This window comes from Pleurodeles waltl, chromosome 2_2 (assembly GCF_031143425.1).
Source record: "Pleurodeles waltl isolate 20211129_DDA chromosome 2_2, aPleWal1.hap1.20221129, whole genome shotgun sequence".
Classification (NCBI taxonomy): domain Eukaryota; kingdom Metazoa; phylum Chordata; class Amphibia; order Caudata; family Salamandridae; genus Pleurodeles; species Pleurodeles waltl.
In genome coordinates, this window is record NC_090439.1 from 212,884,108 (window position 1) to 212,910,349 (window position 26,242).

General features: G+C 43.9%; 1 protein-coding gene across 1 annotated transcript in view; it reads left to right on the forward strand.

The window, feature by feature from the left end:
* The window catches only part of DNAH5 (dynein axonemal heavy chain 5), a 4,110,061-nt gene that overhangs the window by 2,740,513 nt on the left and 1,343,306 nt on the right, over positions 1 to 26,242 (forward strand). Inside the window, exon 42 of the mRNA XM_069219645.1 lies at positions 24,397 to 24,543. Within this exon, the coding sequence (XP_069075746.1) occupies positions 24,397 to 24,543 (147 nt within the window). The remainder of the gene's footprint in view (positions 1 to 24,396; positions 24,544 to 26,242) is intronic.

The following is a 26,242-nucleotide window of genomic DNA, read 5'->3' on the forward strand; positions in this document are numbered from 1 at the left end:
AAACCACCTACCTTCTTCCAACCCCCCCCACCCATCACTCCCCTGCCCCCCAGGTCTACCTACCACAATGAGGATCTTTTTTTTTCCTTTTATGCTCCCCACCCAGTGCTCCCCACCACCATTCCTCATCCCCTCGCCCATCCCCCCTCCTCCCCAGGGAACCCACCTAATCATTAACCTGACCAAAGTACCTAACATGGGACATCGCAAAAAATAAAACAAAAACTAAAAAAAAATCTCCTTACCGGGAAAAACAATAGAAGCTTAGGTCAGACCTTTCTCATTCCCGCTCCCTTTTTCAATTTTCCTGATCAACACCTCCTTCTAGTCCGTAAAATTATACATTTTGTTATTCACCATAACCCTTAATGAAGCAGGGAATTTTAACTGAGCTGTTGCACCCAGTTTTTTCAACATGTCTATTCTTTTACCCAGCTCCCACTGTTTATTTAAAGTCACAGACGCTAGGTCTGACCTAATTTCAAATGGGGATCCGTTTACTGACAATGATTTATTTTTTAACACCCAAGCCAGAATATGTTCCTTCAGTGAGTATGTTTGAAAATAAACAAAATTTTTCCTTGGTCTATCCCTGTTGGAAGGCATTTTTGCCGGGACCCGGTGCACCCTCTGAATATCTTTAGCAATGGCCTCCTCTGATTCTTCCACATTCACCTCCTGCTTTATCAATCGGACCATGAAGCCTTTTTTTTAAAATCACCTTCTTCCAACCCTTCCAGGACTCAGAAACCTCAGATTATTCCTCCTCTGATTATTTTATATGGATTCCATTTTAGCCATTACCCCTGCCTTCCCCTTCTTTCAAATATCTTATTTGCTCTTTATTTTCTTCCACCACCATCCTTAACTCGCCCACCTCCTCCTCCAAAGCAGCTGTCCGGCCCGCCAGGTCGTCAATTTTCTTCCCTAAATCTTCACAGAGACCCCTAATCTCTGCCTGGTTGGCATTAGAAGTCTCAAAGCCACCCTTCAGTTCCATAGATAATGCTCAACATATCTGCAATTGAGTGCCCCTGATCTTCTCTGAGGGGTTGAAAATCTTGTACTGCATTTACCTCCTCTTGCCTCTCTACAGATCACACAGAAAAGGAATACTGCGAAACACCTCTCCCATCCAGCCGGAGGTCTGGGCTAATGCCCTCTGAACTAGCAGCAAACTCTAACTTGTCCGATTTATCCAGCTCTTGCATACTCGCACCCTCGCTTGACATTCTAGGTGATCCTGGCAGTACTCGGAAATAAGTCCTTACTGATGGGGTAACCCAGACTTTTCTATAGTTCAAACCTCCAACACTCTTCACATCCAGTCTCTTTGTAACAGAACTATTATCGTATTCTGCCTTACTTCTCCCTGTAGAGGGTTTCTGGAGGGGGTCCAGACTTTCAACTTCCACTCTTTTCTTACTTTTTTTAGAGCTGCGCAGGGAATACGCTACTTGTCCCAAACAATTTTTAGATGCCACCTTCCCCCCTTCCTTTCTGGTCCCCACTAGCCCCTTTACCCTGTCCACCATAATGTCTGAATGAATTTCTACAGTGCTTAAACCAAACAAAGCGTGTCCCTGGTGCACGGAACCTTCAAGCCCTTTAAATATTGTTTTCTCCCCATCAGTATGTGAAATCCCCAAGTCCTCGATGTACTGATGAATTCTAAATCCGGCCCTGTGCTGGCCCTGCCCTGGTTTCCCCGATAGGGAACACGAGCCGCCACCTCTCTGACCTGAAAGAGCTCCAGGGAGGCTCTCAACAACGGCACCACCCTGTGCTCCCTCCAGCTACTTTGCCTCCCTTGCACCGCCGTAAAACCAAAAAACGCAAAACGGACCCCCACTTTCGACCCGTCAAACCTTCACGTTTCCCCGGTAAGGCATAATTATTTCACCGCGTCATTCACGGAACGGAGCCCTCCGCGACCGTCTCCTTTAGACGGCCGCCATGTTCCCTGAACCACTTCGCCCCCACATGCACTCTTAAACTAATAAAGCAAAAAATACAGCTTAGACTTCACCGCTGTTGCTGAAATGAAATGTGACCATACACTCTAGTACACTCCTTAAGGAGTTCCCACATTCGCAGCAATGTCTAGGGTTGCCACGTGACAGGTTTTCTCCTGGCACCACCAGTATTTTAATGTCCTGGTCGATACTAAGATAAGGACAATTATCTAAAGCCGCTATTTTCTAGCCTTTACCTGTACATACTTTAACAAAACATTTAATTTGAAGGTACTTTTAAAAGAGTTATAACATTGAGCTAAAGATCTTTGACTAATAATAAAGTAGTAAAAGAGAACAGGCCGGTTACAATTTACAAAGACAGACTGTTTTTTTTTTTAAAGTCCTATGTAGCATCACATCTGGGTCTTTGCAGACTTCCTATACTCTAATTCACAGATTAATTCCATTCCTCTACGAAGAAAACCACAATTTTAAAATCTGGTGTTCACCTCTCTCACATATAGCACATTTAGTGCCACACACACAAAGAATGGCGAACTCCTAATTTTTAAACAAAGTGCGGCGTTTACGCAAGTTCAGAATGTGAGGAGGTGAAAAATCAATGTACAAAAAAGGAAAAATGTCATTCGCTACAGCCAGTTTGGAAACTCATAAGAAGCTCTAGCAGATGCAAAGGAAGGATTGCTGGGAATTTTATCCACTCAGAAGGTATGCTAGCCAAAAATGAAGCTCTCTTACCTTAAACATCGGGAAAAACTCAATCAATGGGTACTACTCACTGGTAGTTTCAGTCTCAATTTCTGGGGTTAGTTCTTCCTCATCATCACTATTCGTCTGAATCTCTATTCCAGTAGTTGAACAAGTAATCGAACATTTGGTCTTGCACAATAAGTCCCCTCCCAGTAAGGATACTGGACTTGAATCACAGACTACAAACTTATGCAGTCCCTGAAAGTTGCAAATTTCAACCTGTAATGGATCTGTGATCGGATTTGTCAAATGCTTATTTGCTACCAGCACAACCTGAATTATTCTTCCAGAAAGAGGTAAGTTCCGAACTTCTGCACTCCTCACTGTAGAGCGTGTAGCTCCCATGTCCACTAAAAATGATACTTTATGACCCATCACCTTCCCTCTCACAAAAGATCCTCACTGATCTACCTCTAATGAGGCTGCAAGCATGTATGGCTCCTCATCCGAACTATCACTCATCCAGTCACCATTTAATTTAATTCTCGCTATGTAATGAGAATTGGTGCACTGTGTCACTACTTCTGTCTTGTCTCTGACCTGTGACCTGCTGAGTAAGCATCATCTGTTGCTATTCCATTGGGGCTTGAGGTATCTGCATTTGCTTTCTAAGTACCATAGGAACCTGCTGCTGCACTGGCTGCAACTGTGTCATTTGTGCCCGAGGCATTTGCACCTGCTGCATGGGTTAAAAATTCTGCACCTGATTCATGTTATTCTGAAAATTTGAATTAAGACCTCTCATTCTTGGGATTCTCACATTTTAAAATGTATTTACATCACCACTTTGCTGAACAACACCTTCCTGCACCATCGTCGGACACACCAGCTTCCAATGTCCCACGGCTCTGCAAATGTGACACAGTAACATCTTCTTTATCCCTTGCACCCCATTCTGAACCACTACAGTACTCAAATCTGCTCCGCGATTCATATTGATTCCACGTCCCCTACCTCTCACCTGAGGTTGGAACATAACAGTTCCCTGCTGCTGTGGTATCTGCTGCACAAAAGCTCCCTGCACTCCTGTTTGAGCTGCCTTAATCTGCATCACCATCGCTTTCTCCTTCAACTTCTTCTGCTCTAACTCAATCTCATCACTACAGTATTTTGCATACTGCAACACCTCATCAATCTGCTTCGCTTCCCAACAAATCAAATGACGCTTAATCATCTGACCTATTTCAGGTCTCAATCCTTCCACAAACCTGAACACAAAGTGCAACATGATTTTTGGCTCAATTGCTTCTTTGTCACTGTACTCCTTGAACGCCTTCAACAATCTCTCATAGTACGCATGTATTGACTTCTTTACCTCCTGCACTGTCCTGTCAATTCTCTGCCAGTCAATATTTTTAGCCGAAATTCTCATCTTCGGGAACTCAAGCACCTTATAATAATGGTTAATTACTTCAGGTGATGGTGCACTTGTAACTCTATCCCTTTCTGGTTCACTTGTTGGCCAATCTACTGCCCTCTTGCATTCTACCCACAAATCAGCTGGAACCACGGTCTCCAACAGAGTATTCAAGTCTTTCCACAGACATTTTGAAAGCTTTACAAATCTGTCTGTCTGCTGATACCATTCAACCGGTTTCTCCCTCAGCTTCGGATAATCATTTGTGAATGACAGAATATCACTCCTGTGCCAAGAAACATGAACAAACTGCACTCCTGGAATTTCCCTCATTGGAAAAATTTTCACCGGATCCTTTTCTTTCTGAACATTTTCAGACCCTTCTTGTGAATCTCTTTTTCATGTATCCTTCTTCTTCGCCAATCTGCCTTCCCACTTCTCTAATGCTCCCCAAATCTGAGCACTCTGCAGTAGTTCTTTAAGATACATTTTCATCCCAGCTGATCTCATGTGTTCAAATTCCTTTGCTTCAAAATCTAACCTATAGCTCCTTTTCAGATGCTTTGTTTTCCCAATTTCTATATCATGTTTTTCTGTCAAGTCTGCCAACCTCGTATGTATCTTGCCCACTTCTCTTGTGATTCTCGAACATAAGTATCTCAGCTCTTCTTCAGTATAGGATTCTAACTTATTCACTCCCATTGATCCCTCGACTAGTTCAGTTATTTCTGTAGCCAGCCTCACATGATCAATCTGCTCTTCACCCTTGGATACATTCTGAGGAGTATTCAGACTGTCTACCTGCTGTGCTGTCAATCCCTGTAATGAAATATTACTTGCACTTGGCAATGGCAACTGTTGTACCACTGCGCCTGGAGTTTGCGGTGTCAAAAGCTTCAAGCTCTGACTTAAAATTGGGCCATTTGCGGCATCTGGAAGTGCAGTGAGTGGGCTAAGATCCATTAATGACCTAGATCCATCATAGATCTGACCCATTGTCGAAACTACTTGAACATGTTCTCTTACCCCCATCCTCACAAGGCTTAGTGACATTTCTCCATGTTCTCCTGTGATCGGCTTCTTTTGCACAAATAATGGTACCGCTGGACCAACAGTAATTGGCAGCGATATTGCTTCTAGTACTGCTCTGACACCCGCATTCAGTGGAAGGGCTACTCCCATGCTCTGATTTATCACTGGAGTCACACCTGAATGTGTCCCTGTCATTGGTGTAAACTTCAGCAAACCCTGTGGCTGTGCCTGAAGCATTAACATCGGAGTTGGCTCAGTCTGGACTAACAATGGTCTCAGAACTACTTGCTCTGCAGGAACCACTAAGTTTGAAGTTGTCTCTAGAATTGGTATCTCAGGGTAAATTCTCTGTACTGGTGGTGGATGCATCTGTGCTTTGACTACCGAAGTGGTCAACGCATTAGGGCCCATATTTATACTTTTTGATGCAAAACTGCGCTAACGCAGTTTTGCGCCAAAAAAATTAGCGCCGGCTAACGCCATTCTGAAGCGCCATGCGGGCGCCGTATTTATTGAATGGCGTTAGCCGGCGTTAGCCGACCGGCGCTGCCTGGTGTGCGTGAAAAAAAAACACGTACACCAGGCAGCGCCGGCGTAGGGAAAAATGGCGTTTGGGCGTCCAAAAATGGGGCAAGTCAGGCTGAGGCAAAAAAATCGTCTTAACCCGATTTGCGCCATTTTTTTCCGACGCCCATCCCCCATTGAAATGACTCCTGTCTTAGCAAAGACAGGAGTCATGCCCCCTTGCCCAATGGCCATGCCCAGGGGACCTCTGTCCCCTGGGCATGGTCATTGGGCATAGTGGCATGTAGGGGGGCACAAATCAGGCCCCCCTATGCCGCAAAAAAAAAACAAAAAAAAAACTTACCTGGACTTACCTTAATGTCCCTGGGGTGGGTCCCTCCATCTTTGGGTGTCCTCCTGGGGTGGGCAAGGGTGGCAGGGGGTGTCCCTGGGGGCAGGGGAGGGCACCTCTGGGCTCATTCTGAGCCCACAGGTCCCTTAACGCCTGCCCTGACCCAGGCGCTAAAATCCGGCGCAAATGCGGGTTTTTTAGACCCGCCCACTCCCGGGCGTCATTTTTGCCCGGGAGTATAAATCCGACGCAATAGCATCGGAGTCATTTTTTAAGACGGGAACGCCTACCTTGCATATCATTAACGCAAGGAAGGTGTTCACGCAAAAAAATGACGCTAGCTCCATGAACTTTGGCGCTAGACGCGTCTAACGCCAAAGTATAAATATGGAGTTAGTTTTGCGTCGAATTTGCATCGAAAAAAACGACGCAAATTCGGCGCAAACGGAGTATAAATATGCCCCTAGGAGTACTCTGCACTACCCCTTGTACCTGTCCATTATCTGCTTGCGCTGGTCCCGCTTTCCCCGACACTTGTGCTGGGGCAGTTGCAGTGGAACTAGTACTCGGACCCCCCTCATGCACTGCATATGGTGGAGGTCGGTCCCTCAGCACTTGAGTAATAAGAGCCTCAATATCTGAATCTTCTTCTTCTATGTAGGCCTTTATCTTCTTTTCACTCCCTGACAAACTCTTATCACTTTTGCTAGTCTCCTCTGTTCCTTCTGACTCACCCTACTCTGTGATAGCAGGAAACAACTTAACGTTCTGCAATATCACTGTTCTCCACTTCTTCTGTTCCCAATCCCATCTCGCTTCTGCTAAAGACTTCTCCACCTTTCTTATTCTCCTTTGAAACTTCATCTCTTGCTGCTGTCTCGCTATGAGCTCCCAAACCTTTAAATACTTTTAATACTTTTAAGTTTTACGTGCCCTGGTATTGAAAAGCTATAATATTTATTAAATTAGTTTTCACTACTTCAAGGCCTACCTCTCCTATAGGTAACATTGGAGTTAGCTTATTAGCTTTTATAAGTGTAATTTCCAAATGGGAACAGGTAAACAGCTTATGTTTGGTGTCTCTGGGATCGCAGTGAAAAATCCCAACTTATTGTGAAGTCAGATTTTAAGTTCTATTTCTGAAAATGCCACTTTTAGAAAGTTGGCATTTTCTTGTTTTAACTGTTTAGTGCCTGCAGCCTGTTTCTGCGTCACATGGCTGTGTGTATTTGTCAGTTGGGCTTTGTGTATTCCTCCTAAGCAGCCACAAAGAGTGGGGAACTTAGGTCTGCCTGAACGGGCCATGTCTGGCAGAATTAAAGAGAGGAGCTCGGCCCAGCCTCACACCTCAGTAGTCTTTATCCTGTTGGATCTAAAATTAAGCCCAAGATTCCCTTATGTCTCCACCCAAGAACATGTTGGTCATTTTCTGCTACATAAATCTTTCCCAAAATGGTGGGATCCTCAAAGGACATAGCAGTTATAAAATAGCCAGATATTTTATAACCTAAAGTCTTAATGTCTTGTAGTTTTCTATTCGCCCAACATTTGTTAAAGAACTTGTGAGATAAAAAAAAGAAAAAGAAGAACCAAAGTCAACCAGCACAATATACTTGACCACATGAATTGCGATTTCACACAATGGAGATTTGCATGGTTGTTTATCGGTCTCAAAGAAACCTTTGGCTTTTTCGACTATCAGAACCATATTGTCAGTTCCAGCTTCATTCGTGTGATATTCAACAACATTTTCCTGGATGGCATAAATAACCCGTTGTGATATGCACATATTCAAAAATTGGCCAAATTTGCCACATTTGAAACAGCTTTTATTGTTGGCCAGACATAAAGACTTGTTAGTATGAACACTTGAGCCACGCTTGGAACACTTCCCTTTACCTCCTTTGGGAAAAGACTTGTTTTTTATAAACTTATTTTTGAAGGAATCGCGAATCATGGCAACACCAACACGAACTTCTTTTTCATCATTCAACAATTTGAACAATCCTACAGATCTCTCAATTCCCTTTGCAACATCAACAATTTCATTGAGAGATCGGTTCTTATGTCTGAGAAGTTGTTCCTGGATTTATTTTATTAAAGCAGTGCATGATGATTTGCTCACATATATACTGTTCAGTAATAGCACCAAAATTGCAGTTAGCAGCTAACACTCTTAAAGCTGCCAAATAATTTTCAGGGGGTACAGAAGCCATTTGAAACGCTGAATACAAATTAAAATGTTCCATGACAGTATGTGGTTCCACAGTAAACTATAGTTTGTCTGTCCAGTGCATCAGTATATCTATCGTGATCATCACCACCATGAGGAGTGGGTAGTCTAGGTAAATGGTCAAAAATCTCTTGTGCCTCTGTGCCGATGGAATTGAGCAATAGACCTTTCTTTCTAGTCACATTAAATGAATTTCCATCTTGAGCCACCATAAAATTGTTGAAGAGTCCTAACCACTTACTCCATTCCATGGATAAGTCTCCAGGATTTTGAAGCAAAGGAAGTGGAGGAGTGTAGCACTGCTGCATACCGATACTAATAACAGACCACAACACAGGGTAAAACATTGTACAGAATAAAATAAGGAAAAATACCTGAATGTCACCAGCAGTGGTAAATACAGTGTGTTGATCAGCTAAGCTGAAAATAGTAGTTAAAAGAATAAAAGACAACTTATGTCGATATCTGACTAGTAAATGCGATGTGACCGCACAATAAAATGGCAGCACATAAATTACGTGGGAGCAGGGTAGCTAGCGGCAGTGATATGCTTAACCCCTTTGCAGCCAAGGACGTAACGGTTACGTCCTGGGACCGGCTCATGGGGGAAGCGCTAGCCTCACCTCAGCGCCCCCACTCCAGGGATGGAAGGGGAATCGCTTCCCCTTCCAGCCCAGCACCCTCCTGCCCCTGTGGCGTCTGATGACGTCAGCACGCGATCACTCGCTGACCTCATCAGAGGCCTGCCCCTCTCCAGCGTCGATCGGAGGAGAAATGCTTTTGCATTTCTCCTCTGATCACGTGGAGGGGCCGAGAGAGGCATCAAAGGAAAGAAAGCCCTTTCCTTTCCTTTCATGTCTTTCTCAGCATTTCCGCTGCCCGATCGCATCCAACAAGACATTTGGATTGTGCAAGGGTGGCTCCCCAGGTGGCCAAATTATTTTTAGGCCATTTCTGCCCCCCCACCCCCGGGGGGGCAGATCAACCACCTAGACACCAGGGTTAATTTTTTTTTGTTTATTTGTATTTTGTATATGTGGGGAGCGCCCCCTTAGGCAGGGGTTGCTCCCTGGGGGGCAGATTTAATTTTAGGCCATTTCTGCCCCTCTTGGGGGCAGATTGGCCTATTTTTATTTGGCCAATCTGCCCCCAAGGGGGGCAGAAACCACTAAACACTAGGGATTTTTTTTGTCTTTTTGGTATTGACTTGAGGGAAGCGGCCCCTTGGGCAAGGGCCACTCTCCAGGGGGCCAAATTGTTTTTAGGCCATTTCTGCCACCCCGGGGCAGATCGGCCCAATAAAAGTAGGCCGATCTGCCCCCGGGGGGGGGGGCAGAAACCCCCTAGACACCAGGGATATATTTTTTTGTTTATTTATTTTTTTTATATGTGAGGAGCGACCCCTTGTGGGGTGGTGGCTACCAACCAGTATGGTCCTGGTTATGCCCCCAACCCAACTGAAGGGGGTAGCAGTTTTTTAGCTCTCCCCCGCACACTAAAACATCTTATCCCACGGCATGCAAGAGGACATTTGATTATTTTGGGTTTTGGTTTTACATTTCAGCCATGAGAGCTTGGCTAACTCACAAAATCGTCCCACCTGGCATAGTGAGGGCTGCACTTTTTGGACTTTGGGACACTGCCATGTAGAAAAATCCACAAGACCTAGACACATCTGAAAACTAAACATCGGGGTGATTCCAGGGCGGTGTGCTTCACATGCACCCCGCGCCATTTTCTTACCCACAATGCCATGCAAACCTCCAATTTTGCTGGAAATCACACATTTTTCCCACATTTTTGTGATGGAACCTTCCGGAATCTGCAGGAATCCACAAAATTTCTACCACCCAGCAGTGTCTCATCTATACCGATAAAAATTCTGCTGCACTTGTCAGCCTAAAAATTATTTTTTTCAAACTGCTCTTTTGGACCCGATTTGGTTCCCCCTCAATTTGGACATGTTTTTGGCTCTTCCCTGTCACAGGCACTTGGCCCACCTACACAAGTGAGGTATAATTTTTACTGGGGGAACGTTGGGTGGTAGAAAGTTTGTCCCGGTGCGGTGATCTCACACAGAAATGTGAGAAAAATCTGATTTTGTTTTAGCTAAATTTGAGGTTTGCTGAGGATTCTGCGCAAGAAAACATTGGGGGATCCACACAAGTCACACCTTCCTGAACTCCCTTGGGTGTCTAGTTTTCAGAAATGTCTGGGTTTCGTAGGTTTCCCGAGAAGGCTGCTGAGCCCTGGACCAAAAACTCAGGTCCCCCCTGCAAAAACAGGTAGCTTTGTATTTGAGAATTTTGATGTGCCCAGATAGTGCTTAGGGGCATTTCCTTTTGCGGGCACTAGGCCTACCCATACAAGTGAGGTACCATTTTTATCGTGAGACCTGGGGGAATGATGAGTAGAAGGAAATTTGTGGCTCCTCTCAGATTCCAGAACTGTCTGTCACCAAAATGTGAGGAATAAGTGTTTTTTTCCCAAATGTTGAGGTTTGCAAAGGATTCTGGTTAACAGAACCTGGTGAGAGCCCCACAAGTCGCCCCATCTTGGATTCCCCTAGGTGTCTAGTTTAAAACATTTGCAGGTTTGGTAGGTTTCCCTAGGTGCTGGTTGAGCTAGAGGCCAAAATCCACAGCTAGGCACTTTGCAAAAAACACCTCAGATTTCAACTGCTTCTCAACACCTTATCTTGTGCCCATTTTGGAAATACAAAGGTTTTCTTGATACCTGTTTTTCACTCTTCATATTTCAGCAACTGAATTGCTGTATGCCCGGTATAGAATGAAAACCCATTGGAAGGTGCAGCTCATTTGTTGGCTCTGGGTACCTAGGGTTCTTGATGAACCTACAAGCCCTACAATCCCCGCAACCAGAGGAGTCCAGCAGAGGTAAAGGTATATTGCTTTAAAAAATCTGACATCGTAGGAAAAAGTTACAGAGTAAAAGGTGGAGAAAAATGGCTTTTCTTTTCACCTCAATTTTAATATTTTTTTATTTCAGCTGTTATTTTCTGTAGGAAACTCTTGTAAGATCTACATAAATTACCCCTTGCTGAATTCAGAATTTTGTCTACTTTTCAGAAATGTTTAGCTGTCTGGGATCCAGCATTCGTTTCACACCCATTTCTGTCACTAACTGGAAGGAGGTGGAAAGCATAAAAAATAGTAAAAATGGGGTATGTCCCAGTAAAATGCCAAAATTGTGTTGAAAAATGTGGGTTTCTGGTTCAACTCTGCCTGTTCCTGAAAGCTGGGAAGATGGTGATTTTAGCACCACAAACCATTTATTGATGCAGTTTTCAGGGGAAAAAAACACAAGCCTTCTTCTGCAGTCCTTTTTTCCCAAAAAAATAATTCTCTGTATTTTGCTGATTTCTTGGTCTCCTTCAGAACTCACAAAGTCTGGGTACCTCTAGAATCCCTAGGATGTTGGAAAAAAGGACGTAAATTTGGCGTGGGTAGCTTATGTGGACAAAAATTTATGAGGGCCTAAATGCGAACTGCCCCAAATAGCCAAAGAAAGGCTTGGCACCTGAGGGGGAAAAGGCCTGGCAGTGAAGGGATGAAATTGTAGATAAAGAGATAACTAAAGATGGTGGCACGTAGAGAACGTAAGAGGTTATTGGGTCACGGTAAGGCATGTAGCGCAGGGTACGTCGTTGAGGTATGGATGATGTCAGTTATGTTACGGCCACCCGACAAAGTGGAGAAAAATTCTAAATCAGGTAAACTCTGAATTTCAACCAAGGAACAGCACACACCGCGGTATGAAAAGAGCAGCCAAACCTCAATGGCGTGTTATGTGGAAATCCTTGGAAGATTATGAAAACACAACAAGCAAATGTCTCCAGCGGTGGAAGGATCCACAGTTGGGAACCAGCGACTCATCGCCAAATTGAAGAAAGTAGAAAGACTTGGCAGATGTAAAATGAGTCTTTATTACAAATAAAGGTCCCCAACAGCCTATACAGCATCCAATACAAGTGAGTCGCCAGAACTAAACAAAACACATTCAAACTACTCAGGGTAGCTGAACCACTTGGAACAATACACACAGCAGTGCGAGGTGGAGCAAAGGAGAAGGAATACCTCTTGCTACTACACACAAAGATTAAAGGAAAACCTTAACAATACTAAAACATATTATGGAGAACAACATTGTAAAACACCACAGTGCCATCTTGTATACAGGCACACTCCAAGAAGCAAAGAAGTTTCAGACACTGCTGCAACAGTGAATGTCACAGAAAGACTTATGAGTGGAGAGCTCTGACCCTCATTTATGCATGCCTTTCATTATGACTGAAATTCCTATTTACAAAATATGGCTTGAGAAAGTGCTTCATTAAATTACTATAAAACGTGCAGAAAAGTACAGAGTGCAAAGTAGTTTGTATCGATTTTCCATCACATTGGTAGTTTGGTCCATCCTTACTTCACTGCCACATGTTTAGGAATCCATCCCTGTTATGAACCATGCTCAGCCAAAAGCAGGTCGAAATATATTGATGCTATATACAGGTGACTATGAGGAGATAGGTTTGTATTTCTTCATGTTGCAGGACAGGTAGAAAAATTCTAATTGATGATTTACTTAGTTCGATGTTCTTAACTCCTCTCTAAAATTGATTAAGAGCCGCTTTAGTTAATTCTTGGAGTAATATGTGACAGACTCAGCACTGTCCATTAAGGCTAGGTCAGTGAATCTCGTTAATACTCCTATAATATGAGAAAGCCATGGAAGTTTCTTATAGTAGTCAAGAGACATACATTCCTTTACAATACCTTTAGTAAATGATGTCTCCTCCTTACTCCAAATGGCATGCCATAAATGTATCAGTTTTCCATTTAAAAGATTTTTCAATAAATTAGAGCACCAGCTCCCTGTGTGTAATAAATACGGGTGCTGATTTGAGGACAGCAAGTATGCACCACAGGAAATGGTTTTCCTGTGTTTGCAAGATGAAGGAGTTACCAAACCCCTGTTATCACCCACCACATGTGACCACTGATAGACATTTGCTTTTATAAGTTGTCATCATTTCCCTGATCAGTTTACTGCCTAATTTTGATGCAATCCTAAACACACCTTCAGCAGAGGGCATCCGGTTTACCCAACAAATTTGCTGTTGTTTGTCCCACGTATCACTTGAGGTAAACTGTATCCCCAAATAGAAGGATTTAACTCTCTATTGGGAGTCCTTTAATATGGTGATAGCCTGTCTTGAGTGTTCTCTTGCCACAGTAAAAGTCTTTGAAAATTAACTTTCAAATCTCTTGCCTCCATGTGCTTAACAAAATGATCAATAACTTGTTGGAAACCAACGAAATAATAGGACTGCATCATCTACATATAATAGTACAGAGACATACTTGGTTCCTGTTCCAGGGTAGTCTGGCCGATCACTTGAAGCTCTCTATCCACTTCTTTAATATATTTTGAGAAGAGAAATGGCACAAGGACGCAACCTTGTCTAACCCCTTTTGCAACCCTAAAAGGGTTAGTACATTCCCCATTAGGGAAGTAATGAACCAAAGTATTTACGTTTCCATTCATTCATACCAAAAGTGTCACAATATCTTTGTCGGGTGCCTAATGATAGTATTATTTGCCATAATATAAGATGGGTGACCAGGTCAAAGGCAATTCTCAAATCCATGAAGCAGATATGACCATGTCCTCCTTTAGCCGTGATGAATTTTCCTATTATGAGTTCAAGCTCAGGCACTGTTCCACCTTATTAAAGCCCCTTCTGAATTGATTCAGTAAGTATAGCATTCTCTTTTTTTCCCCCAACTCCAAGTCGTCCAGGACCACTCTTCCTGTGTCTTTAGCAAATGAATCTTGGAGTTATATTGGTCAATAGCATTTTGGAGCAACCTTGCTACCTTTTTTTATATATGGAAACAATTATTGATTCTGTCCAAGTGATAGGGATACTACCTGCCCCTGCTGCATTTAGAACCAATGTTAAGACTGAAGCCCAGTGCTCCAATAGACTCGTATATGTCTACTGGTACCCCGAGTGGGCTAGCTACCCTCCTTTTTGCACTTTTATTTATAGCAACAATCAGTTCATTCATCAAGATACAGTAACATTTCCTGCCATTACATTTTAGTAGAATTACCATCATCATATCCTCAATTACACTCATTTATAGGGTTAAACATTACTTTATAATGGCCCGTGCAAGCTTGAGCTGATGCCAACAACTTCATTTGAGGTGATGCATCATCCCTTAAAAAAAGCATAATTTATGGTCTTCCAACATAAACAAGTATCATTTGTCTCAGCCTCCTGCACTAAATTCACCTATGCCTGTCCTTGTAGTTCCTTTTTCCTGTGTGCTAACACTTGTTTGTATTGTAATCTCACTTTAACTTTCTGCAAGTAATTGTGCATGTGTAATCAAATCATACTTCTGTGCAGTTCTTATAAGATTTTCTTGCTCTTTCGCCTTCCCTTCCAGCCTTATCAATATTAAGTTAATTTTTTTAGAAATCTTTTGCGAGCTTCCCTTGTGGGGCTGTGCTTTGCCAAATGTACCATGGAGACCAGAAATTCTTGTCTATTATTGTTTCACCACAGCTGCGATTAATTTACTTGGATCCACCCTAGACTACTTAAGTCTCACCCTGTTAGGTCTTTCAGCCTCTACGTTTTCTGATTTAAAGTACTTAATTTGTTTTTGAGTAGTTCACCTAAGATTATACACTAGGTAATTATGATTGCTCCTATTGTTTTTACTTTACATCAAAACTTAAAAGTTTACCAACAAACTTTGTTGACATTATCATGTGTTAATCGTGCTCATTTCTCTTCTCCATATAAATGTTGGCAAAGCTGGGGATGCGGGGTTATTAATTACCTCCAACAAGATCAGATTGTATTTATATAACATGTAATTCAACACTTCCCTGTATGAATTATGTTGGAAGTGTGCCTGTCTTGATTCTCCCCTACTACACCACAAGCCTCTTTTGAAGGGAATGGACGACTATTGTTAATGTTGATGTTAAAGAGACTTTTAAAGCACAGGCGAATACCCAGAGGTGTCAGCGCTCTAGTTCTGAGTGAGACAAGCATTAAAACAACCTTAGCTGGTGAATAACCAGGTTTTGACTTCCTTCCTGAATGCTAGTAGATTAGGTTTAGTTCTAATAGGAAGATGGACTTCCATTTTGTTGCAGTTGAGGTGACAAAACTTCTTTCTCCCCACTTGGTCCATTTGAACATGGGAACCATCAGTTTCAGAGCGCCAGTGGAACAAAGGTTAATCACTGGACTGTACAGTTTAAAAGATTTTTTTCAAATAGCCTGGGCCTATGCCATAGAGAGCTGGGAGTCATCAGCATAAGACCAATCTTCCAAAAGATCTTATCAAGACTGCCATCAATTTAACGTAAACATTGAACAGGGTAGGAATAAGTGAGGATACCTGCGGAACCCCACATGGCAAAGAAAAAGCCTCAGATAGAAATTGATCCAATGCCACCACTTGCTTTTTTCAGATAGAAATATTCTAGCAGTGCCAGAGCTGACCCCTCAATACAGACAGCCTGGAGATGGTCGACTAAGAACGTATGGTCGACTGTGTCGAAGGCTGCCGATAAATTGAGGCGTACAAACGCCGCACTGCCACCACCATCTACTGTCATTCTAACCTCTTCAGTTGTCTTTATGACACTGTTTTGGTCTATGACCGTTTTTGAACCGGAACTGAGTGGCATCTAGCAGTTGGATGTCCTGTAAAAACAGTGCCAGTTGCTGGTTTATAGCCTTTTCTATGGCTTTTTTGGTAAAGGTAGTCGAGAGATAGGCTGAAAATTATTTGGGTCTGTGGGATTTAGGTTAGGTTTTTTAGTAGAGGTAGACGCTTCCTTCCATTGGGTAGGAAAGAGTCTGGACTCACACATCAAGTAGAAAATACTAGTCAAAGAGGTGGCCACCATTTCTGCTGCTAATTTGATGATTTCTGGAGGGTATGGATCCATGGGTGAGCTAGATTTGGTACCTAGAATTAACAAGGTTACTTGGTTTATCAAACAAGAAGAGAAGTTGGTAAACTTGGGGAAATCATCATGGGAGGCAGGTTGAATTATGCCATCCTGTTTGCTAGTACACTTTTGGTCAGATTTATTAAACATCTGGGCCACTCTGTCCAGAAAGTAATTTGTGAGTGTATCACAAAAGGCTTGACTGCTATTGATCGTGTTATTCCCAGGGACTGAGGCCAATTTGGACGCAACCTCAAAAAGTGCTTTCAGGGAGTTTTTGGCTGTTTCAATTTTTTGAGTAAAATAAGCATTTTTTCCCTGAGCAACAGATTTTACAGTGCTCCATACATACTCTACACTTGTCTTTTTCTGCTTTATTATATTGTTTCCTCCATTTGCACACTTGCCTTCTTTAGACTTGCTTTTGTAGTCTAAGGTTCTTGGTAATCCAAGGGGCTGAAGGTTTACTTTTTGATGAACGTACTACTCTAAACGGGGTGGAAAAAGATACGGCTGATGTAGGAAAGTGCCCTTTTTGGCATGGTTACCCCCCACACACTTTTTGCCTGATATTGATGCAAACTTGACTGAGAGTGTGCTGTGATCCTGCTAACCAGGACCCAGCACCAGTGTTCTTTCCCAAAAACTATACCATTGTTCCCACAATTGCACACAGTTAAGTCCCTTGTAAAAGGTACCCATTGTACCAAGGGCCTTGTGGCCAGGGAAGGTCTCCCAAGGGCTGCAACATGCTGGTGGGGAGAAAAAGTCTAAGTTGACATGGCACCCCTCTCAGGGTGCTGTGCCCACAAACCACTGCCTGTAGCACAGATAAGTCACCCCTCGAGCAGATCTTAAAGCCCTAAGGCAGGGTGCACTATACCACAGGTAAGGGCATACATATCTGCATGAGCAATATGCCCCTACAGTGTCTAAGTCCATTCTTAGACATTGTAAGTGCAGTGTGGCCATATTAAGTATATGGGCTGGGAGTTTGTCATTATGAACTCAACAGTTCCATAATGGCTTCACTGAATACTGGGAAGTTTGGAATCAAACTCCTCAGCACAATAAACCCACAGAGTTGAATTTATTGAAAAATGTACCCAGGGCGGATCATAGAGATGCCCCCTGTATGTTAGCCAAACTGCTAGTGCAGGACTAACCAGTCTGTGCCAGCCTGCTACTCCCAGATGAGTTTCTAACCACATGGGGTGAAAGCCTGTGTGCTCTCTGTAGCCAGAAATAAAGCCTGCACTGGGTAGAGTTGCTTCACACCTCCTCTCTGCAGGAACTGTAACACCTGGCGGTGAGCCTCAAAGGCTCAGGCTTCTTGTTACAGTGCCCCAGGGAACTCCAGCTAGTGGAGTTGCCCGCCCCCTGGACAAAGCCCCACTTTTATCAGCAAGTTTAGCGGAAAAATTAGGGAAAACAAGGAGGAGTGACCCCCTCATATGGGAGCACCCCTAAGGTGTCCAGAGCTGCGGTGACCCCCTTCTTGCAAAATCCTCCATCTTAGTTTGGAGAGCAGGGACCAATTGGGTTAGCTCTATGTCCCCCTCCCCAAAGGGAGTGGACACAGCAATGGTGTAGCCACCGTGTAAGACAGTAGCTATTGGCTACTGCCCTCTGACCACTGTAACACCCCTAAATCCAGGATTTAAGGGCTTCCCTCAACCTAGCTTGTCAGATTCCTGGCAACCTCACAAGAAGAAAGAAGGTCTTCCAGGTTTAACCCCTGCAGAGAAGACTGAAGACCCAAACTGACTTGGCCACAGCCCTGCCGGCCTGTCTCCAGCTTCTAAAGCCCTACTAAAAGAAGGCTAAACATCCTGCAGGACCAGTGACCTCTGAAAATCCTCCAGAGGACTGCCTGCATCACAGAGGACCAAGAATTCCCATGGACAGCGGCCCCATCCAAGAAGAAACTCCATCCAAGGACTCCAGAACCACCCCAGATCCACGAGTCCTGCCCACTCTGCACCTGATGCCCATGGCCTTTGTGCAGATGGCCCAACTGACTAGAGCTGGTCCCCCAGCGATTCTGAGCAAATGCCCACCCTGGGTTGACCTTTCCTGTCTAAAACGATGACTCCTGCAACCTGAATCCGGAGGACCCCCCTGTCCGCGACAGAACCGAAAGAAGATTCCGGATGCCAAAAGGTACCCATGCACCTGCAGCCCCCTGGCCTTGGGGAATCTGACCTTCGGTGCAGCAACGTCCAGCTGGTGGCCCTCCTCCTTGTTCAGCCTTGGTTCCTGGAACAGACCCCCTGCACTTTACCTGCATCATCTTTGTGACCCCCCCGGGGTCCTCCTATAGGAAATCATGGAGAGCCCGATACTGTGTTTCCACCCTGCACCCAGCCGACCCTGCAACACTGAGGGTGTGTGTTTGTGGCTGACCTGCCCTCTCCCCCGGTGCTCCTCTAAACCCCCCAGGTCTGCCCTCCGAAGACACAGGTACTTACCTGCAAGTAGGCCTGATTCCGAGTGCCCCCAGTCTCCAAAAGAGCCCTTGTTAAATCTACCTCAACTTTGGCCTCTATCCCCTTCCGGCCCCATGTTGCTGGTAGTGGGTGTTTGGGTTTAACTTGAACCCCCAACCTGTGGACATCCTAACTCCTGGAGACTAGAAATGTAAGTGTTGTACTTACCTCAAAACCTTACTAACTTTTCTTCCCCTCTAGAACTGTTTCTGAAAATTGCACTGTCAACTTTTAAAACAGATTATTGCTATTTATTCGAAAACCGTATAACTTGCCAATTCTAAACAATAGTTTAACTTGCAAAAGTACTTACCTGCAACTTGAATCTTGTGGTTGTAGAAATAAAGTAACAAAATATATTTTTGCAATATTAAAACAATTGGTCTGGAGTTAGTCATTTAGTGTGTGCTTCCTTTATTGCCTATGTGTGTACGACAAACGCCTTACAGTACCCTCTGATAAGCCTAACTGCTCGACCACACTACCACAAAAGAGAACATTAGTATTATCTACTTTAGCCTCTGTTAAGCCTCTGGGGAGCCCCTGGACTCCTTGCACACTATATCTAATTTTGATATAGTATGTACAGACCCAGCTTCCTACAGCTGAGTTTAGCTACTTGATTGAATTCCTGGATTTGCTGTCCACATTTCCAACATGTTTGTGTGCTGTGCCTGCTAATTTTGATTTGATAGTTCTTTCTGCTCTTTATCCAAGGCACAGTTTTTAAAAGACTGATGCACAGGCTTTTCAGGGACACCTTTGGATTTTAGCATATTGTCAAACATGACTGCATGATGATCTGTCCAGGCTAATGGCAGGGAGTCTTTTATTATCACTTGAGGGTTGTTAGTAAACAGCTCATCATTTGTGTGCCCTTCTATCTGGGTAGTATCAGTAAATAGTTGGGATGGATTGAATCCTTCAAGAGTCTCTGTTAGGGCCCATGCGTCACTGTCTAGAATGTTTTCCAAATTAAAATTAAAATTGGCACAAATAATAATATCTTTCAGCCATAACTCTTCCTCTAGAAGGGCACCTTTCATTGCATAAAAATATTACTTAGCTCTATTAACATTAAAGGCTACCAATGTTAAATAACAGCTACTCACCTCCATTAGTGGAAATGAAGCCAAATCCTTCCCCATATTTGTTACTGGGGGTGGGCAGAATGTTTCATTCCACCCACGAAATTGGCAGCATTTGGAGGCTGCCAAATTCCTTCAATCGCTACATGGTGGAATTTTTTCCAGCAAGGTTCCAGAAATGCGAGTGTGAGTGAGATTCTGCATCCCCTAGCGCCATTGCGAATTGTTGCGGTCAGAAAGATGCTTCCCAAGTAAATTTGCTGCTGCTTGATTAGTTTTTTTACTCGTGCAGCAGCAAAATCAAGTCAAAGGGCTGTGTGCTGGTGCGCACCACATGGTGCAGTTTGCTCTGATTTTTCAGCGCTGTTCGTGGGTTAGATGGGCCTGTGTGCATCCTGCGCTGTGGGAGAACGTGCTGATTTACATGGCATCTCCCATGTCCTCATTGCTCTGCAGGATTCTGGACTTTTTGTCCCATGTTGAAGCACACTTGGTCGCAGTTAAGCAGCCAATCCAGGAAAGGAACCCGCGCTGTGGGAGCATGCACCGGTTTATATGGTGTCTACCTCCTCCTTTGTGCCTAGCTGGATTCTGGACTTCGATGTCCCAGGCGCAGCATCGCAGGTAAACAGCAAATGCAGGAAAATCACAAATAAAGACTCTTTGCTTAGGTCACAAATCATTACTTTTTAACACAACCTTTATTAGGATTTCTTAGCTTGATACATTCTATACAGTTGTAATTCTTGAACATATGTGATTCAGTAGGATTGATAGGATACCACACATAACATCTTTGTCTGTTAATAAAATACAGTATGCGTAAATATGGCATAATACATCCAAAAATAGTAATCAATATCATAACCCCTAACATTCCCTCCCCACAATAACTTTAACAAACTTGTCACCTGAGGGAGTGTTTTTTGCATATAACCATATTATTTAAAGACATTTAGAGGAGGTCATAATGAAACAGATAAGTATATATTCTCAGAGATTGAGGCCATGGAGCAAGGGTGGAGCACATCAATAGCTGAGGCATAATAAGTACGATGCTCAACTCTTCGTGTCAGGTTCTGAGTCATATGCCTTAAAGGCCTCCAATAGTGCATCCCAGACCATAGAAATAGGTTGTCTGAGAAGGCCCCATATATTCCTCCTGGTGCAGGGCCACGCTCTCAGCCAAACCCCAGAGCTCCACCTCCTCCCGCCAGACAGACAACTGAGGAGCTCTCAGGTTTTTCCAATTCAAGTCACAAATCCTTACTTGATCATACATCAGACTGCTTCTCAAACTTTTTTCAGCCTTATAGAAGCATCCAAAGCTTTTGGTCTGCCTCTTTCAGTGCCGTTTTCATCATAGGCTGGCTCTTCCCCACAGCCTCCTTTTCCATGGCCCCTAAAAAGCTTCTATCTCACAATCTAAGTAATGTGAAAGAGAAGCTCTTGGAACTGTATTATGCTTGTGGGGTTCAGCGTCACCAGCAAATCGTATGCCATTGGACTCTAAAACAGTGTAACTAGTCATTACCTTCCGTGTGGGACTTAACCAGCAGCAGCTGTGTTGCTGATGCCATGAATTCACCCCTTTGCAATATGTAGACATCTGCAAAATGCCTTGGGATGATCCAAAAAGCGAAGGACCTTTGGAAACACACAGTTGTTGAAGACTCAGACCCAAACAAGCTAATGACACAATGGTGATGACCTGAAACTCACTTTTGTATAGAGTTTGTGGTATGTATTGTTGTTTTGTTGAAAAGAGACCTGGCAAAAAAATACTGTTAAGTCCGACCTAACAAGAGAAGTTCATGTTTAGGTTACACTTACATGTGGACTGAGTTTGTTACTTTTTTGGTAGTTTTCACATGAAATACAGCGCTGGACTAGGCTTTCTATAAGCATCTGCACATTACATGGGGATGGTGCACTCAAGGCAACAATGAGTCCTGCAAGACTTAAGAATATTTGTTAATGGGTTCGAAATCGCTTTTCATCATGAATGGATCTATCAAGAATACACACTATGAACAAGAGCCAGTTGTGTGGCAGGTGAGTTAAGGCCTCTGGCATTGAAGCTTATCTGATTATCCGAACCAGCTGCAGGCAGAAGAGGGCCTTGAGATTTTTAACCCAGGACGTGGGCAGTTTACCCAGACTGTAGTGATGACATCACCACCTGAGGTGACAGAGGTATCAGTAACGGGGACCTCCTGGTCAAAGGGAATGGCAAGCTTGGGTAGAAGAACCACAAAAACGACCACTCCCTCCATAGGAGTTCCCAAAATGTGAGTGTCTGAGTCACAGCGATAGCTCCTTTAAAGTAAGTAGTTGAGCCAGATGTGGTAGAATCTCCGCCAGTCTGGTTGTGTATCATAAACAGCTATGTTTGCGGTGATGGCCAGTCCACCCACATTTTCTGGCCCTGCACCCCTGTGAGGGATTAACACTTTCATACATTGGAGGTCAGCAGGCGACAATAAATCTGATGTGGAGTCCAGGGCAGCGTCCTGTAGCTGCTGGATGAATGCACTACATTCTCATCGGATTTCGTCTAACATGGGCTTAAGGGTGTCCCTCCGAGTGCGGTGCCGCTGTCTGTGATTATGGGTTTTGTGCTTTGGTGGGGTTTATGGTCTTTCTCCTGGGACTGTGTCTTCCGAAAGTGCTTTCAGCCACAGGACGCCATTGTCCCACATGAAAATCAGCCTCAAGGGGTGTCCTTATTTGTGTTTTATTGCATCCTCCCAAAGAAAATTGGTAACCGGTCTGAAGAGGTAACATCGTTATAGGGTCATGGGTGACAAGTCCTGATAAAGCCATACTTTGGCTCCCTCAAACAGCATGGGCCCTTGGTCCCTGGCTGGTGCCATTATAGCTACTTTTAGGCTGTTAAGGATGCTGGTTAACGTGTCCTGAGGTTGACCAGGTGCAGAAGAGGGGAGGCCCACCCTGTGAGTAATATCAAGCACAATCTCTTCTCGGCCAGTTAAGGAAGCTCCTGGCGGAATAATCAGATAACATAGTTCTCTAAGTCTCCTGTGTCAGCTTGCAGTGGGTCCTCTTTGATGCGAATGTTGGAGCGGTGCAATCTGTTTTCACGGTCTTCTGCGTGAAGTTGCAGGTCCATTTTCTATCTGCATAGTTCCATTAGCTCTTGTCTATAATTCTCTGTTTCTTCTTCCTGGGCATCTCCACCTGTCTCCAGCATCACCACTTGTTGACCCAATTCCTCCACTTTCTTTTTAACCTCCTTGATGTCCGTATTCACATCATCCCGGAGTGCACTACATCCTTTCAGAGCTTGGCAAAGAGGGCCTCCATGAACGATCTGGTGAAAGGAGCCAAGAGCTCCTCCATGACAGCCCCGGTCTCCTGTGAGGTCAGGTGTTCAGTACTGTCCGTATTCTTAGGGGAATCAATCTTCCTTGAAGCCACCTTGGCAAGCAAATCTTTCGGCTTGGGGTCCTTTTTTGCTCTGTGGGCTGCCATACTGTTTAGGGGGGGAGGGGGCACTTTGCACCTCTGTTGCCCCGCATGGGGAAGGGGCATGGGAAAGCACACTGGTCAGAAACCACAGGCATTTAAAGTTCGCCCCAGCACCTAGAGGCCCCCAACCCTCTGCGGCATCCCTCCTTGTACAACCCAGGATTCAAAACCCTCTGCAGACTTCAACAACATGGGCCCACAGGTAGCCACAGGGGTAGACACATGTGACAGGCACAGGTATTGTGGTGTGCTGTGGACCAGGGATCTTGGACTATGCCCAGGAGCTCCAGGGGAGGCCCGTGGTCGTACAGAGGGCCGCCTTCACCATCCCTTCTCTGTAGGGTGCAACAGTGTTCACAGAGGAACTCCTAGAAGTCCGCCATTTTTGCCATCCCTCAGCATGTGGTTATAAATGAGAAATGTGAACACAGGGGAAAATTATGCAAAAGCTTGAGAAGAAGATTAGGGAGAAGTTTTTTTAGTCTTTAGCCTACAACAGGCTACAAAATAGGCAACCTACATGTACTACAATTGGCGTGGTCCGTTGCCTGACGTGAAATTACCTCTCCATGCATAATTGTCTTGCATTCACTAAGCTCTTGCGCTTAGTTTGGCTTCTAGGCAAGCGTCCAAATGGGCCTAAAGCATAGCCATATTCTGATTGCATTAAAGGGTGTCCAATTAGAATGCTGCTAGAGCAACCATTTGCTACAGTTTGAACCAACCAGCGTTGAAATAGTGTCATTAGGACACTCATTTTACAATCTAGGGAGGCGGGACCATCGAATAGAGGAGGTTTTTCTCTGTTCGTACATAACGTTATCTGTTTCATTAGAACACCTGTTTAATATATTTTGGTGCTTTTTGGACAAAAAATCGCTCTGGTGCACGACCAAACCAGAGGTATTGTGCTTGACACTGAACTGCTGTTCTTTTATTGTTTTGGTTGTTCTGCAAACTCTAATGATCAACCGTTTATACCAAAAATGCATATTTTTGAAGTTTTTTCTTTGACTGAAAAAAGTCCTTATTTCCTCACTTTGCATTCATGTACATTCCAATTATTTCTGCAGAATGTGCCTTATGCATCATATTTTTGTTTCATCTTTGCAGACTGTGGGGAACCACACCGTGAAATGAGAATGAACCCCAAGGCTATAACAGCACCTCAGATGTTTGGTCGACTTGATGTTGCAACTAATGACTGGACAGATGGGATATTCTCTACACTATGGAGAAAAACACTGAGAACAAAGAGAGGTGGGATCCGTTTTTATTTCATTGACATAACATGTAGTGCAATGAGGCAAGAAACAATTTGTTGTAAAAATTTAAATACCATTATCTAATGCTAACCACAATATTTTTCGAGTTGATAAATGTTTTCTTACTAGCTCAGTGTCTTCAACGGAATCTTAGTCCTGTTGCCAAAGTATTCTGAAAATTCTTTCCAAAAAGCTGCATTTGAGACCTGTAAAAAAGAGTAAATCACCATTGGGCAGTGCATTTCGCATTTTTTTAAATGTTACTTTCGGTCACGTTTACATACCTGAGCTCTGAAACCATCTAAGCAGAAGGTTAAACTGTGCTTGAAGCGCACCCCCTCCCCCGTCCAGGGCATGTTCACTATCTGCCTGATATGTCCCCCTTAGTCCTCTTTCAAACACAGAAACAACTACCGAAATGCAAGAAGAGGCTGGAAAGATGAAACTAGGAAAATGGCACATTTTGCAGTAGGGTCTTGGATCACACTAATTTACCTACCCTCAATGTCTCATCAACAGGTCTTGGCCTGGATCATTCCCTAATACCACACCACTCCTGTGAGGATCAACTAAACGACATAGTGGGCAAATAACCACATATTAAGTGTAACACCTTCAGCCAGTTCTGGCTTTTTAATCAGTTGCCGACTTGTAATTTGAGCTCAAATCTGTTAAGAGAAAGGCCCATGTAAATGCCTCCACATAGCAGATTGCTGGTAATAAAGGGCCGGATGAAAGTATACCATGTTGGCATTGGCCCACTGGCAGCTTTGTGCTACATATGTAGCTAAAACTGAAACTGTGAATGTTGGAAGATTGATCCCATTAGGATATGTGCAATTTTATGAGGTGTTGTGCTGGTACTCAGGCATCACATCGTCTTGTAGGAGTTGCTCAATTGGTTCTTTTCCTTTGTACCATAACCTTTAAATCCCAGGGCTCTGGGGTTTTTCACTGGCTTCTTCCTGTTTTTGATATTCAGTACTGAAACATTAGATTTCACAGAGCCATGAAGGTGAGAAGTGGAGCCGCAAGGTGTACAGATGCCTCCACTTCCCTTTGCAACCTTTGAAGACCGCCAGCTGCTTACTACACTTTCCAATTGCAGGGTTCAGGTTTCAGGAATACTGGACCTTCCTTCATTTTGTGAACTGTGGTTCTCTGGGTTGAGCACTTCCTTGAGAGAAGACCAATGTGCTTCCTTGTGTGAACTGTAGGGAATCTGCTGCCCACCAGGAGACCCAGGCTGGAGTGCTGTAGCTTGGAGGAAGAGTAAACACCTCAGGCTTGATATCCAAATCTGCCACGTTGCCCCATGCCATGTGGAACACTTTGAAATCATGCCTTTTTAGTCAAGTAGGTTTCATATTGGACCTTGTTGCTTTTTTTGAACTGTTTACCCATGGGGCAGAAATCACAGAGTACAGGATCGATTGATGTAGGGTATGTGACAGAGATCCACTTGGCAGTTATGAAGTTGGTAATAGCTCAGTTAGCTGAACATATATATATTAAACTGTCCTGCCTGTAGGATAAAGGTTAAATCTCAGTAGCATAGGGATGCAAGTGACTGACACAGCGATCCACTTATTACCTGCAAGTCAGATTCTCAAATACAAATGAGAAAGATTGTAGGGCTAATGTGGACATCTGTGCAGCAAATCTATTAACTCTCCAAGCTGTCTTACCAGTGC